This window comes from Ascaphus truei, chromosome 11 (genome assembly GCF_040206685.1).
Source record: "Ascaphus truei isolate aAscTru1 chromosome 11, aAscTru1.hap1, whole genome shotgun sequence".
In the NCBI taxonomy this organism is placed as follows: Eukaryota; Metazoa; Chordata; class Amphibia; order Anura; family Ascaphidae; genus Ascaphus; species Ascaphus truei.
In genome coordinates, this window is record NC_134493.1 from 37193052 (window position 1) to 37208261 (window position 15210).

Genomic DNA, 15210 nt, shown 5'->3' on the forward strand with positions numbered 1-15210 from the left:
CTGACGGATATCCAAAAAGGAAGCGGCTAAGACACTAGTTATGCAGCGAGACTCCACAGAAAGACGTTTCCAACTCCTGTTGCTTTTCCACTCTGCAGATTTCATTAGAAAATGGAGGAGAAGCATGGTGTCATTTTACTGCTACGAAAGCTCTGTTTGCCAACTCCTCCTGTCGGAGGGGCCCAGTCGGTCAAACTCTTCCCCCCCTTCTAATAAATAATGGCAGCTGTCTGAAAAACATTATAACAGCTGGGCAAAACAGTCAACTCGAACATGAATAGGTTTACTAAATGAAATCTCGGAAAGCAGACAAAAACAGCAGCTCACGGCAGTCCGCTGCGTGGCTTTCTACCTGCAGTTGCATAAGACTTTTGTACTATTGTAATACATTTCCCCTGCATGTTAGTGCCTTAAAGAGGGGTTAGTTTTGGAATGCTGAAGGGCAAACCGAGGCAGTCAGATTTTAAAGCTGACGTGCATAATCTGCAGGACTAGAAAATTCATTGCAAAAGGAGGAAAAAATAAAAAAAATGGCTGCAGCCGTGAGCTCAGCTAGCTGCTCTGAAAAATATCTCCACTGTATGCCAAGCTATTAACTCCCTGAAGCCTGCGCTTCACTGCATGTCTACACACAGGAATTGATCCTCAGTTTTTTCTCCTGCGTTCTTCTACAGACTACAAAGGGTCCTTAACTCCTCTCTAGGCTTTAAACAAAAATGCAGGAACAGTGGTTGAGTGGTAAACAAAACAGCCTGAAGGGTTGGAGCAGTAAGCGACACTTGCTTAACTCTTGCAATGCCTTGTTGCATGTGAGATTTCAAAATGCATAGACCACCAAGTAACACAGACAAACCTATTTACAACAGAAATGCACAAAGAAGGCACTAAAGATCACATGTAAATCATTCTACTCTCAGAAATTCACTACAAAGGAAACTGCATAGCCAGTTCACCTTATGGAGTAAAACTGCCTTGAAATAGAAGAAAACATTTCTGTTTATCTTCTATGTTTGTAACAGCTAAATGTTAACGGTAAAGTGCAGTAATCCTTACAACAATAAAAGCAGTAAAAAACCACACCTGTTTTTGACAGACACCTGCAAAACTAAAAAAAAGGAGATTAGTAAACGTCAGGGACAAGAGTATCATTATAAAAGTGCAATCAATCAATGTGTGGAACCGCACGCTTATTTTTCAATTTGAATTTCCTGTGGCTCTGAGCAATATGCAAGTGAAAGGTTACCCAAAATCCGGAAACCACTTTGACATTATGGCTGTGGCACCATTATTGAACAGCACAAAAAGCAGACAAAGGTTTAATGTTAAACTGCTCATCACTCAACCTAGTCAAGATATATATATATATATATATATATATATATATAGCTATAGATATATATATATATCTATATATATATATAGTGGTTGACAAATCACCAAAAAATCTACTCGCCACACAAAAAAATTTACTCGCCACCTAGTACCAAACGTGTGCTGCTTGGGCCAATATTTACTCGCCCGGGGGTTAAATCCACTCGCCCGTGGCGAGCAAATGTATAGGTTTGTCGAACACTGTATATATATATAGTATATATATATATATATATATATATACTAGCTGAAAGACCCGGCGTTGCCCGGGATGTAATTTTGGGGGGGGGGCGTACGACAGGGTTAGGCTTCCCCCCCCCTTGACAGCTAGGTGGGTGACTGAGTTGACTGAGTGTGTGGGTGACTGTGTGGGTGGGTGGGTGACACTTGACTGAGTGGGTGGGTGGGTTGGTGACTGAGTGGGTGGGTGGGTTGGTGACTGAGTGGGTGACTTTGGGTCGGTGACTGGGTGGGTGACTTTTGGGTCGGTTTGACTTTGGGTCGGTGGGTGGGTCACTTTGGGTCGGTGGGTGGGTCACTTTGGGTCGGTGGGTGGGTCACTTTGGGTCGGTGGGTGGGTCACTTTGGGTCGGTGGGTGGGTCACTTTGGGTCGGTGGGTGGGTCACTTTGGGTCGGTGGGTGGGTCACTTTGGGTCGGTTTGACTTTGGGTCGGTGGGTGGGTCACTTTGGGTCGGTTTGACTTTGGGTCGGTGGGTGGGTCACTTTGGGTCGGTTTGACTTTGGGTCGGTGGGTGGGTGACTTTGGGTCGGTGGGTGACTTTGGGTCGGTGGTTGGGTGGGTGAGTTGGGTCGGGGGGTGGATGACTTTGGGTCGGTGGGTGGGTGGGTGACTGGGGTCGGTGAGTGGGTGGGTGGGTGAGTGTGAGACTGAATGGGTGGGTGAGTGTGAGACTGAATGGGTGGGTGAGTGTGAGACTGAATGGGTGGGTGAGTGGGAAACTGAATGGGTGGGTGAGTGGGAAACTGAATGGGTGGGTGAGTGGGAAACTGAATGGGTGGGTGAGTGGGAAACTGAATGGGTGGGTGAGTGGGAAACTGAATGGGTGGGTGAGTGGGAAACTGAATGGGTGGGTGAGTGGGAAACTGAATGGGTGGGTGAGTGGGAAACTGAATGGGTGGGTGAGTGGGAAACTGAATGGGTGGGTGAGTGGGAAACTGAATGGGTGGGTGAGTGGGAAACTGAATGGGTGGGTGGGTGGGAAACTGAATGGGTGGGTGGGTGGGAAACTGAATGGGTGGGTGGGTGAGTGGGAAACTGAATGGGTGGGTGGGTGAGTGGGAAACTGAATGGGTGGGTGGGTGAGTGGGAAACTGAATGGGTGGGTGGGTGAGTGGGAAACTGAATGGGTGGGTGGGTGAGTGGGAAACTGAATGGGTGGGTGGGTGAGTGGGAAACTGAATGGGTGGGTGGGTGAGTGGGAAACTGAATGGGTGGGTGGGTGAGTGGGAAACTGAATGGGTGGGTGGGTGAGTGGGAAACTGAATGGGTGGGTGGGTGAGTGGGAAACTGAATGGGTGGGTGGGTGAGTGGGAAACTGAATGGGTGGGTGGGTGAGTGGGAAACTGAATGGGTGGGTGGGTGAGTGGGAAACTGAATGGGTGGGTGGGTGAGTGGGAAACTGAATGGGTGGGTGGGTGAGTGGGAAACTGAATGGGTGGGTGGGTGAGTGGGAAACTGAATGGGTGGGTGGGTGAGTGGGAAACTGAATGGGTGGGTGGGTGAGTGGGAAACTGAATGGGTGGGTGGGTGAGTGGGAAACTGAATGGGTGGGTGGGTGAGTGGGAAACTGAATGGGTGGGTGGGTGAGTGGGAAACTGAATGGGTGGGTGGGTGAGTGGGAAACTGAATGGGTGGGTGGGTGAGTGGGAAACTGAATGGGTGGGTGGGTGAGTGGGAAACTGAATGGGTGGGTGGGTGAGTGGGAAACTGAATGGGTGGGTGGGTGAGTGGGAAACTGAATGGGTGGGTGGGTGAGTGGGAAACTGAATGGGTGGGTGGGTGAGTGGGAAACTGAATGGGTGGGTGGGTGAGTGGGAAACTGAATGGGTGGGTGGGTGAGTGGGAAACTGAATGGGTGGGTGGGTGAGTGGGAAACTGAATGGGTGGGTGGGTGAGTGGGAAACTGAATGGGTGGGTGGGTGAGTGGGAAACTGAATGGGTGGGTGGGTGAGTGGGAAACTGAATGGGTGGGTGGGTGAGTGGGAAACTGAATGGGTGGGTGGGTGAGTGGGAAACTGAATGGGTGGGTGGGTGAGTGGGAAACTGAATGGGTGGGTGGGTGAGTGGGAAACTGAATGGGTGGGTGGGTGAGTGGGAAACTGAATGGGTGGGTGGGTGAGTGGGAAACTGAATGGGTGGGTGGGTGAGTGGGAAACTGAATGGGTGGGTGGGTGAGTGGGAAACTGAATGGGTGGGTGGGTGAGTGGGAAACTGAATGGGTGGGTGGGTGAGTGGGAAACTGAATGGGTGGGTGGGTGAGTGGGAAACTGAATGGGTGGGTGGGTGAGTGGGAAACTGAATGGGTGGGTGGGTGAGTGGGAAACTGAATGGGTGGGTGGGTGAGTGGGAAACTGAATGGGTGGGTGGGTGAGTGGGAAACTGAATGGGTGGGTGGGTGAGTGGGAAACTGAATGGGTGGGTGGGTGAGTGGGAAACTGAATGGGTGGGTGGGTGAGTGGGAAACTGAATGGGTGGGTGGGTGAGTGGGAAACTGAATGGGTGGGTGGGTGAGTGGGAAACTGAATGGGTGGGTGGGTGAGTGGGAAACTGAATGGGTGGGTGGGTGAGTGGGAAACTGAATGGGTGGGTGGGTGAGTGGGAAACTGAATGGGTGGGTGGGTGAGTGGGAAACTGAATGGGTGGGTGGGTGAGTGGGAAACTGAATGGGTGGGTGGGTGAGTGGGAAACTGAATGGGTGGGTGGGTGAGTGGGAAACTGAATGGGTGGGTGGGTGAGTGGGAAACTGAATGGGTGGGTGGGTGAGTGGGAAACTGAATGGGTGGGTGGGTGAGTGGGAAACTGAATGGGTGGGTGGGTGAGTGGGAAACTGAATGGGTGGGTGGGTGAGTGGGAAACTGAATGGGTGGGTGGGTGAGTGGGAAACTGAATGGGTGGGTGGGTGAGTGGGAGACTGACTGGGTGGGTGAGTGGGAGACTGACTGGGTGGGTGAGTGGGAGACTGACTGGGTGGGTGAGTGGGAGACTGACTGGGTGGGTGAGTGGGAGACTGACTGGGTGGGTGAGTGGGAGACTGACTGGGTGGGTGAGTGGGAGACTGACTGGGTGGGTGAGTGGGAGACTGACTGGGTGGGTGAGTGGGAGACTGACTGGGTGGGTGAGTGGGAGACTGACTGGGTGGGTGAGTGGGAGACTGACTGGGTGGGAGACTGACTGGGTGGGAGACTGACTGGGTGGGAGACTGACTGGGTGGGAGACTGACTGGGTGGGAGACTGACTGGGTGGGAGACTGACTGGGTGGGAGACTGACTGGGTGGGAGACTGACTGGGTGGGAGACTGACTGGGTGGGAGACTGACTGGGTGGGAGACTGACTGGGTGGGAGACTGACTGGGTGGGAGACTGACTGGGTGGGAGACTGACTGGGTGGGAGACTGACTGGGTGGGAGACTGACTGGGTGGGAGACTGACTGGGTGGGAGACTGACTGGGTGGGAGACTGACTGGGTGGGAGACTGACTGGGTGGGAGACTGACTGGGTGGGAGACTGACTGGGTGGGAGACTGACTGGGTGGGAGACTGACTGGGTGGGAGACTGACTGGGTGGGAGACTGACTGGGTGGGAGACTGACTGGGTGGGAGACTGACTGGGTGGGAGACTGACTGGGTGGGAGACTGACTGGGTGGGTGAGTGTGAAACTGACTGGGTGGGTGAGTGTGAGACTGACTGGGTGGGTGAGTGTGAGACTGACTGGGTGGGTGAGTGTGAGACTGACTGGGTGGGTGAGTGGGAGACTGACTGGGTGGGTGAGTGTGAGACTGACTGGGTGGGTGAGTGTGAGACTGACTGGGTGGGTGAGTGTGAGACTGAATGGGTGGGTGAGTGTGAGACTGACTGGGTGGGTGAGTGTGAGACTGACTGGGTGGGTGAGTGGGTGACTGACTGGGTGGGTGAATGGGTGACTGACTGGGTGGGTGAATGGGTGACTGACTGGGTGGGTGAGTGGGTGACTGACTGGGTGAGTGGGTGACTGACTGACTGGGTGGGTGGGTGACTGACTGGGTGAGTGGGTGACTGACTGGGTGGGTGAGTGGGAAACTGACTGGGTGGGTGAGTGGGTGACTGACTGGGTGAGTGGGTGACTGACTGGGTGAGTGGGTGACTGACTGGGTGAGTGGGTGACTGACTGGGTGAGTGGGTGACTGACTGGGTGAGTGGGTGACTGACTGGGTGAGTGGGTGACTGACTGGGTGAGTGGGTGACTGACTGGGTGAGTGGGTGACTGACTGGGTGAGTGGGTGACTGACTGGGTGAGTGGGTGACTGACTGACTGACTGGGTGAGTGGGTGACTGACTGGGTGAGTGGGTGACTGACTGGGTGGGTGAGTGGGTGACTGACTGGGTGACTGACTGGGTGGGTGAGTGGGTGACGGACTGACTGAATGGGTGGGTGACTGGGTGACTGACTGAATGGGTGACTGAATGGGTGGGTGACTGAGTGACTGGGTGGGTGACTGAGTGGGTGGGTGACTGGGTGGGTGGGTGACTGGGTGAAAGTGACTGGGTGGGTGTGTGGGTGACTGGGTGGGTGACTGGGTGGGTGGGTGACTGGGTGACTTGACTTTGACTCTGACTTGACTGAGTGAGTGGGTGGGTGACTGAGTGGGTGGGTGACTAAGTGAGTTTTTGGGTGACAAAGTGAGTGGGTGGGTGGGTGACTGAGTGAGTGGGTGACTGAGTGGGTGGGTGACTGGGTGAAAGTGACTGGGTGGGTGACTGGGTGGGTGTGTGGGTGACTGGGTGGGTGACTGGGTGACAGTGCGTGGGTGGGAGACGGTGGGTGACTTACCTTGACCCCGTGGCATCTGGCTGGGGCAGGAGGTGAGTTCGGGAAGCTGGGGGGGGTGCAAGAGTGGCAGGAGACCCGCGCCGCGCTTCCCCTCCGTCCGGGAGCCGGCGCACGTGATGGTGAGTCTCGCGCCGCGCTTCCCCTCCGTCCGGGAGCCGACGCACGTGAGGGGGAGTCCCGCGCCGCGCTTCCCCTCTCCGGTAGCGGCGCACGTGAGGGGGAGTCCCGCGCTGCGCTTCCCCTCTCCGGTAGCGGCGCACGTGAGGGGGAGTCCCGCGCCGCGCTTCCCCTCCGTCCGGGAGCCGGCGCACGTGAGGGGGAGTCCCGCGCCGCGCTTCCCCTCTCCGGTAGCGGCGCACGTGAGGGGGAGAGCAGGAGGCCCGGCCCGCGCTTCCCCTCTCCGGTAGCGGCGCACGTGAGGGGGAGAGCAAAAGGCCCGCGCCGCGCTTCCCCTCTCCGGTAGCGGCGCACGTGAGGGGGAGAGCAGGAGGCCCGGCCCGCGCTTCCCCTCTCCGGTAGTGGCGCACGTGAAGGGGAGAGCAAAAGGCCCGGGCCGCGCTTCCCCTCTACGGTAGCGGCGCACGTGAGGGGGAGAGCAGGAGGCCCGGGCCGCGCCGCGAGGGGGGAGGAGCCTGGAGTTTGCTGCTGAGCAGGAGGGCCGCGGCGCAGGGTGAGGGTGATGGTGCGGCTGGGGATGTTGCGGAGCGTGGGGATTTGGGTGAGGTGAGGGGAGAGAGTGAGGGGCACCGGGAGAGGAGGGGGGGGGGTGTGGAAGGTGAGCTGCGGTCCAACTGAAGGGGGAGAGTGAGGGTGTGTGTGTGTGTGTGTGTGTGTGTGTGAGGGTGTGTGTGTGTGTGAGGGTGTGTGTGTGTGTGAGAGTGTGTGTGTGAGGGTGTGTGTGTGTGTGTGTGTGTGAGGGTGTGTGTGTGTGTGTGTGTGTGTGTGTGTGTGTGTGTGTGTGTGTGTGTGTGTGTGTGTGTGTGTGTGTGTGTGTGTGTGTGTGTGTGTGTGTGTGTTTGTGTGTGTTTGTGTGTGTGTGTGTTTTTGCCCGTCACTCTGCCTCAGGCTAATGAGAGGTGCGGGGGCGGGCAGGCCAAGGGACCAATGAGATTGCCGCTAGGGACGCAGACATACAGTGCTTTCAGAAATATATAGTAGATAAACAGAAATGTTTTCTTCTATTTCAAGGCAGTTTTACTCCATAAGGTGAACTGGCTATGCAGTTTCCTTTGTAGTGAATTTCGGAGAGTAGAATGATTTACATGTGATCTTTAGTGCCTTCTTTGTGCATTTCTGTTGTAAATAGGTTTGTCTGTGTTACTTGGTGGTCTATGCATTTTGAAATCTCACATGCAACAATAGATATAGATAAGATATATATATAGATATATATATCTACACACACAACTGTATGCTCATCTGCATGTCTTAGGCAGGTCTGCAACCCCGCTTTTCACCATTATCACCCAGCACACAGCACTTCCACTAAAGCAAGGGATTCTGGGAAATGACATACAAATGAGCACACAGTGCCACTTTTTGCTTCAAAAACCATTTTTAACATGGTTCACTATAGCTCAAAGCTGTGACCATGCAGCAAGCTATAGGGAACCATGTTAAAAATGATTTTTGAAGCCGATAGCGCAATGTATCTCGAAAGCTCGCACAAATAAAAGCATTTCGTTAGCCACAGAACGGTATCATCTATTTATTTTTTGATTATTGAAGCTCGGCTAACACGGTACCGATACCTCTACCTCTACCTCTACCTCTACATATACATATACATATACACAGTGTTCGACAAACCTATACATTTGCTCGCCCCGGGCGAGTGGATTTAACCCCCGGGCGAGTAAATATTGGCCCAAGCAGCACACGTTTGGTACTAGGTGGCGAGTAGATTTTTTTGTGTGGCGAGTAGATTTTTTGGTGATTTGTCAACCACTGCATATACATATACATATACAAGACACACAGATGAAAAGAACAAAGACAATCCCCTTAGTAGCACTCTAAATTACACCTAAACTAATCTATAAGATAAAGATGGTTAAAAAGAAACAGATGCTCCGCCAATTCAGAAAAAATGAACAAGATTTTATTGATTAAACAATAAGACACACTAACTTAAAAACATAAAAATACTAAAGACAGCCTATGAAAATATATATGTATCAAAAATATAAAGAGAGGACTACTAATCAAACACTATCAGTATTACAAAAAGAAAAAAACTAAAATGTGTCTAAATAAAGTTTAAATAATGACAACAAAATAGTTTAGTCTAACATAATAGGCAATACAAAATATATTCCCACTGACATATGCATGAAAGAATAATAAATCATTGCGTTGGAAAAAGTATATAGTCATATATATATAGTCAATAACCCAGTATATAGCCAGGAAAAATTAGTATGTATACCAAAAACAGAGGGGAAAAAAAGAGATAAAGCAACCAGGGAAAAATAATATAACAATAATAGTTATACCCTGAACAGCATTTCCCCAAAATGAAATCAATGAGAACTGATGCAGCAAATAAAGAAAAATATGACTAATAAAGACATATTAGCAAACAGTCATACATATTGAAAACACCACAAAGCGCAGCACTGCAAGGACAGGTAATGCCCAAACAGTAAGGAGGGTAATACTCAGCTGCAGATAGATTGTGAAGAGTTTGTGTCCATATTGATTGTACAGGATGTGTTTCCAAAGTCTGCTTATAACAGGAACAAAAAATAAAGTCCAAAATGCTGCATCAGATCCATCATAAGTCCCTCAGAATAGATTACATAAAGGCTGTAGTAAAGTAAACACTCAACATGTTTCACCCGTCGGTGGGCTTCTTCCCGGAGTGACCACTCGGGAGCTGATCCCAATTCATTTCAGCTCCGCGGACCCCATACTTCCGGAGATACTAACCTCCGAATTAGGTGCCAGGTGCTGCTTGGTCTGACCACTCCGGGAAGAAGCCCAATTGAATTGGCGGAGCATCTGTTTCTTTTTAACCATCTTTATCTTATAGATTAGTTTAGGTGTAATTTAGAGTGCTACTAAGGGGATTGTCTTTGTTCTTTTCATCTGTGTGTCTTATATAGTTTTCACTATCCCCTAGCACCATCAGGTCCTATTTAATTTATATACTGACTTTAATTGGGATATACATTTTATTTTACCCTTATAGTTAGTTTTATTAAAGGGCTTGAGTTAACCTTATATATTATGTGTTGAGCAACTTCTCCTTTTGTGTGTTCTACATATACATATACATATACATATACACACACACACACTTTTTTTATGTGAAAAGAAATACATTATAATAATAAACTCCCTTCATCCTCCTTGTTCACATGTTGGCATGCTTCTTATTTAATGTAGATTTCGTTAAAAATTTACAAAAATGTAGAGGGGAAAAAAGGTAATTTGACACATACTCGCCAACCAAACAGCGACGTTTCAGGAACCTGTCCCCTTCCTCGGTGAACAACGAGGATGATGGAGTTTGTTACATAAACGTTTTTTTTTTTTTGAGTGCCTGTCCAATTTCATTGATTGTTCTTAAAGTCCAGTGCCGTGTGGTGATGACGCCAGATCAGATCACCTACACCGAGGAAATGTTGAGGAGAGAATGGGTGCGTGCAAGCTCAATGTATTTTTATTTGTGGCCTTTTACATGTATTTACACACACATATCCAGCTAGTCTATGCAGTTCGATGTGTTCAGAATCTTCAAAAAGTACTCAAAGCAGCTTTTCATTAAAAATCCCAAATTCTAAATGTGTTTTAATTAAAATCAGCTGTGTAGTACTAGAGAATACTTACTACATTCCCCTCCCCCACTCGTTATGTCCTCTTTAATTATTTTTAATGTATTTAAGAGGCAATCGAAGGGGGTGGGTTTTTTTTTGTTGCTAAATTCATATATTTGAAGCAGGGGGGTCTCCAGAGCTTAACCCCGTAAATTTCCGTTTCGGGGACCCCTGAATCCAGAAATACTGAACTCCGAATTAGGTACCGGTTGTCGCTCTCCTTGGCTGCCAGGGTTCACAATATGTCCTCTGTTCAGATATTTCCAGGCCTGTGGGCCAATATGAAGCCGTGACATCATCAGTGCAGCTTCCTATTGTTCCATGTGACATGGGAGCTTCAAATCTGAAAGCCCTGCTTACTGAGACCAAGCAGCACCTGGCACCTAATTCGGAGGTTAGTATCTCCGGAAGTATGGGGTCCGCGGAGCTGAAATGAATTGGGATCAGCTCCCGAGACTCCCTGCTTCAATTCTATACTAGCTGAGAGCCCCGGCGTTGCCCGGGATGTTTGTGGTGTGGGGGTGGCATTTGGGTGGGGAGTGGTCCACGCGGCCCATGGCGGTGTGCGGTGGTAGTGTTGCTGTGGCTGTACTGATGGTGATTGTATCGGTGTGCTGATTTGGGAGGGTTTGTTGCTGATGTAGGGGTGCGGATGTGGGTGTGCCGATGGGGGAGGTGCGAAGGTGCCAATGTGTGGGTGCTGATGGTGTTGATGGGGGCTGGGAATGGTGGGGAGCCGAGAATGGCAGTGTGCTGGGGGGGCATGGGATACCGGTGTGCTGATGTGGTGGTGCTGGGGATAGTGTGTGTGTGTATACACACGTGTGTGTGTATACACGTGTGTGTGTATACATGTGTGTATACATGTTTGTGTGTGTATACATTGTATGTGTGTACGTGTGTGTGTACGTGTACGTGTACGTGTACGTGTACGTGTACGTGTACGTGTGTACGTGTGTGTACGTGTACGTGTACGTGTACGTGTACGTGTACGTGTGTGTGTACGTGTGTGTGTGTGTGTACGTGTACGTGTGTGTATACATGTGTGTGTGTATACATGTGTGTGTGTATACATGTGTGTGTGTATACATGTGTGTGTGTATACATGTGTGTGTGTATACATGTGTGTGTGTGTATACGTGTGTGTGTGTATACATGTGTGTGTGTGTGTATACGTATGTGTGTGTGTATACATGTGTGTGTATGTATATGTGTATGTATATGTGTGTGTATACGTGTGTGTGTGTGTGTATGTCTACATGTGTGTGTGTATGTCTACATGTGTGTGTGTATGACTCCATGTGTGTGTGTATGACTCCATGTGTGTGTGTATGACTCCATGTGTGTGTGTATGACTCCATGTGTGTGTGTATGACTCCATGTGTGTGTGTATGACTCCATGTGTGTGTGTATGACTCCATGTGTGTGTGTATGACTCCATGTGTGTGTGTATGACTCCATGTGTGTGTGTATGACTCCATGTGTGTGTGTATGACTCCATGTGTGTGTGTATGACTCCATGTGTGTGTGTATGACTCCATGTGGGTGTGTATGACTCCATGTGGGTGTGTATGACTCCATGTGGGTGTGTATGACTCCATGTGGGTGTGTATGACTCCATGTGGGTGTGTATGACTCCATGTGGGTGTGTATGACTCCATGTGGGTGTGTATGACTCCATGTGGGTGTGTATGACTCCATGTGGGTGTGTATGACTCCATGTGTGTGTGCATGACTCCATGTGTGTGTGTATGACTCCATGTGTGTGTGTATGACTCCATGTGTGTGTGTATGACTCCATGTGTGTGTGTATGACTCCATGTGTGTGTGTATGACTCCATGTGTGTGTGAATGACTCCATGTGTGTGTGTATGACTTCATGTGTGTGTGTATGACTCCATGTGTGTGTGTATGACTCCATGTGTGTGTGTATGACTCCATGTGTGTGTGTATGACTCCATGTGTGTGTGTATGACTCCATGTGTGTGTGTACGTGTACATGTGTGTGTGTGTGTGTGTAAGTGTGTACGTGTGTATGTGTAAGTGTGTACGTGTGTGTGTGTAAGTGTGTACGTGTGTGTGTGTAAGTGTGTACGTGTGTGTGTACGTGTCTACGTGCGTGCGCGTGTCTCCGTGCGCGTGCGTGTCTACGTGCGCGTGCGTGTCTACGTGCGCGTGTGTGTCTACGTGCGTGTGCGTGTCTACGTGCGTGTGCGTCTACGTGCGTGTGCGTCTACGTGCGTGTGCGTCTACGTGCGTGTGCGTGTCTACGTGCGTGTCTACGTGCGTGTGCGTGTCTACGTGCGTATGCGTGTCTACGTGCGTTTGCACGTGCGTGTCTACGTGCGTGTGCGTGTCTCCGTGCGTGTGCGTGTCTCCGTGCGTGTGCGTGTCTCCGTGCGTGTGCGTGTCTCCGTGCGTGTGCGTGTCTATGTACGTGCGCCTGCGTGTATACGTGCGCCTGCGTGTATACGTGTGTCTGCGTGTATACGTGTGTGTGTCTGCGTGTATACGTGTGTCTACGTGTGTGTGTGTATACGTGTGTCTACGTGTGTGTGTGTATACGTGTGTGTGTGTATACGTGTGCCTACGTGTGTGTGTGTGTGTATACGTGTGCCTACGTGTGTGTGTGTATACGTGTGTATATACATGTGTGTACATGTGTATACGTGTGTCTGCTGTGTGTATACGTGTGTCTGCTGTGTGTATACGTGTGTCTGCTGTGTGTATACGTGTGTCTGCTGTGTGTATACGTGTGTCTGCTGTGTGTATACGTGTGTCTGCTGTGTGTATACGTGTGTCTGCTGTGTGTATACGTGTGTCTGCTGTGTGTATACGTGTGTCTGCTGTGTGTATACGTGTGTCTGCTGTGTGTATACGTGTGTGCTGTGTGTATACGTGTGTCTGCTGTGTGTATACGTGTGTCTGCTGTGTGTATACGTGTGTCTGCTGTGTGTATACGTGTGTCTGTATAGGTGTGTGTGTGTGTGTGTGTGTGTGTGTGTGTGTACGTGTGTGTCTGTGTACGTGTGTGTTTGTGTGTGTGTGCCTACATGTGTGTGTCTACATCTGTGTGTGTGTGTCTACATGTGTGTGTCTACATGTGTGTGTCTACATCTGTGTGTGTGTGTCTACATGTGTGTGTGTGTGTCTACATGTGTGTGTGTGTGTCTACATGTGTGTGTGTGTGTGTCTTATGTATAGAGATATATATAGTGTGTGTGTGTGTGTGTGTGTGTGTGTGTGTGTGTGTGTGTGTGTGTGTGTGTGTGTACGGAGGGATCAGGCTGGAGATGAAGGAATGTGTGGGGGGGGGAGGTGATTACCTTACAGTCGGCAGCATCTTCCTCGTGCAGGCCGGGAGACGGACCCTGCAGTCATCTGGTACGGAGGGGCAGGGATCGGACGGGAGCCGGACAGAGGGCATGTGGAGGGGGGGGGGGGGAAGCTGCAGGGAGAGCAGCACGGGGCATGTGGAGGGGGGGAGAGCAGCACGGGGCATGTGGAGGGGGGGAGAGCAGCACGGGGCATGTGGAGGGGGGAGAGCAGCACGGGGCATGTGGAGGGGGGAGGGGGGAGAGCAGCACGGGGCATGTGGAGGGGGGAGAGCAGCACGGGGCATGTGGAGGGGGGAGGGGGGAGAGCAGCACGGGGCATGTGGAGGGGGGAGGGGGGAGAGCAGCACGGGGCATGTGGAGGGGGGAGAGCAGCACGGGGCATGTGGAGGGGGGAGGGGGGAGAGCAGCACGGGGCATGTGGAGGGGGGAGAGCAGCACGGGGCATGTGGAGGGGGGAGGGCAGCACGGGGCATGTGGAGGGGGGAGGGGTGAGGGCAGCACGGGGCATGTGGAGGGGGGAGGGGGGAGAGCAGCACGGGGCATGTGGAGGGGGGAGGGGGGAGAGCAGCACGGGGCACGTGGAGGGGGGAGGGGGGAGAGCAGCACGGGGCATGTGGAGGGGGGGAGAGCAGCACGGGGCATGTGGAGGGGGGGAGAGCAGCACGGGGCATGTGGAGGGGGGAGAGCAGCACGGGGCATGTGGAGGGGGGAGAGCAGCACGGGGCAGGTGGAGGGGGGGAGGGGGGGAGAGCAGCACTGGGCATGTGGGGGGGGTGAGCAGCACGGGGCATGTGGGGGGGGGGGGTGAGCAGCACGGGGCATGTGGAGGGGGGTGAGCAGCACGGGGCATGTGGAGGGTCCCTCCTGCAAGGCTGGCGGGAGCCCCCCCCCGCTGGCCTCCGCCTCGAGGTGAGGCAGCGGTGCCGAGGAGCGTTGCAGGCGGCGCCGGGTAGGCTGGGCTTTGCTGTGAGGGGGGGTGGGAGAGGTGAGGCGGTGCCGAGGGGGCCGAAGGGGGTGAAGGACCGGGCCGGGTGAAGGGCCGGGGGGGGGGGGGTGAAGGGCCGGGGGGGTGAAGGGCCGGGGGAGGGGGGGGTGAAGGGCCGGGGGGGGGGTGAAGGGCCGGGGGGGGGGGGGGTGAAGGTCCGGGCCGGGGTGAAAGATCCCTTCCCCTGCGGTTACTTACCTCGCACCGGGCCGCGCTCCTCCTCCTCGGGTTCCTCGGCGGTCTCCGTTCCCCCTGGCGAGGCGGAGCTGAGACGGTCAGGTGAGGGGGTGTATGGGCCGCGGCCCGTGCAGCTCCCGACAGAGACAGCTAGGCCTGAGAGAGCCGGAGCAGCGCGCGCGGGGATGGGGAGCTGGGGGCGCGGCCTCTAGGCCTGAAGGTGAGAGCGTGCTCTGCGGGGGGGGGGGTGGGGGGAGAGAGGGAGCACCGGGGGAGAACCGGGAGAGAGGGTGATGTTGAGGTCCCGCGGAGTGGTGATAGGGGGGGTTCCGTTGTTGTGGGCCAGCCGCCGGGAAGGGCGGGGGGGTCAAGGTCGGGCAGCCGTTAGGAGGGTGGAGTGTGTGTGTGTGTGAGTTGAGGAGGGTGGAGTGTGTGTGTGTGTGTGTGTGTGCGTTGAGGTGTGTGCGTT

General features: G+C 52.7%; 1 protein-coding gene across 6 annotated transcripts in view; it reads right to left on the reverse strand.

Annotated features, from left to right (window-relative positions):
• The window catches only part of TNRC6A (trinucleotide repeat containing adaptor 6A), a 75027-nt gene that overhangs the window by 33807 nt on the left and 26010 nt on the right, over nt 1–15210 (reverse strand). Inside the window, exon 3 of one of the 6 annotated variants that reach the window (XM_075565664.1) lies at nt 9867–10033. The exons of the other annotated variants lie outside the window; for them this stretch is intronic. Coding sequence (XP_075421779.1) covers nt 9867 — 1 coding nt within the window. The 5' untranslated portion in view covers nt 9868–10033. The remainder of the gene's footprint in view (nt 1–9866; nt 10034–15210) is intronic. 6 annotated transcript variants of the gene reach the window in all.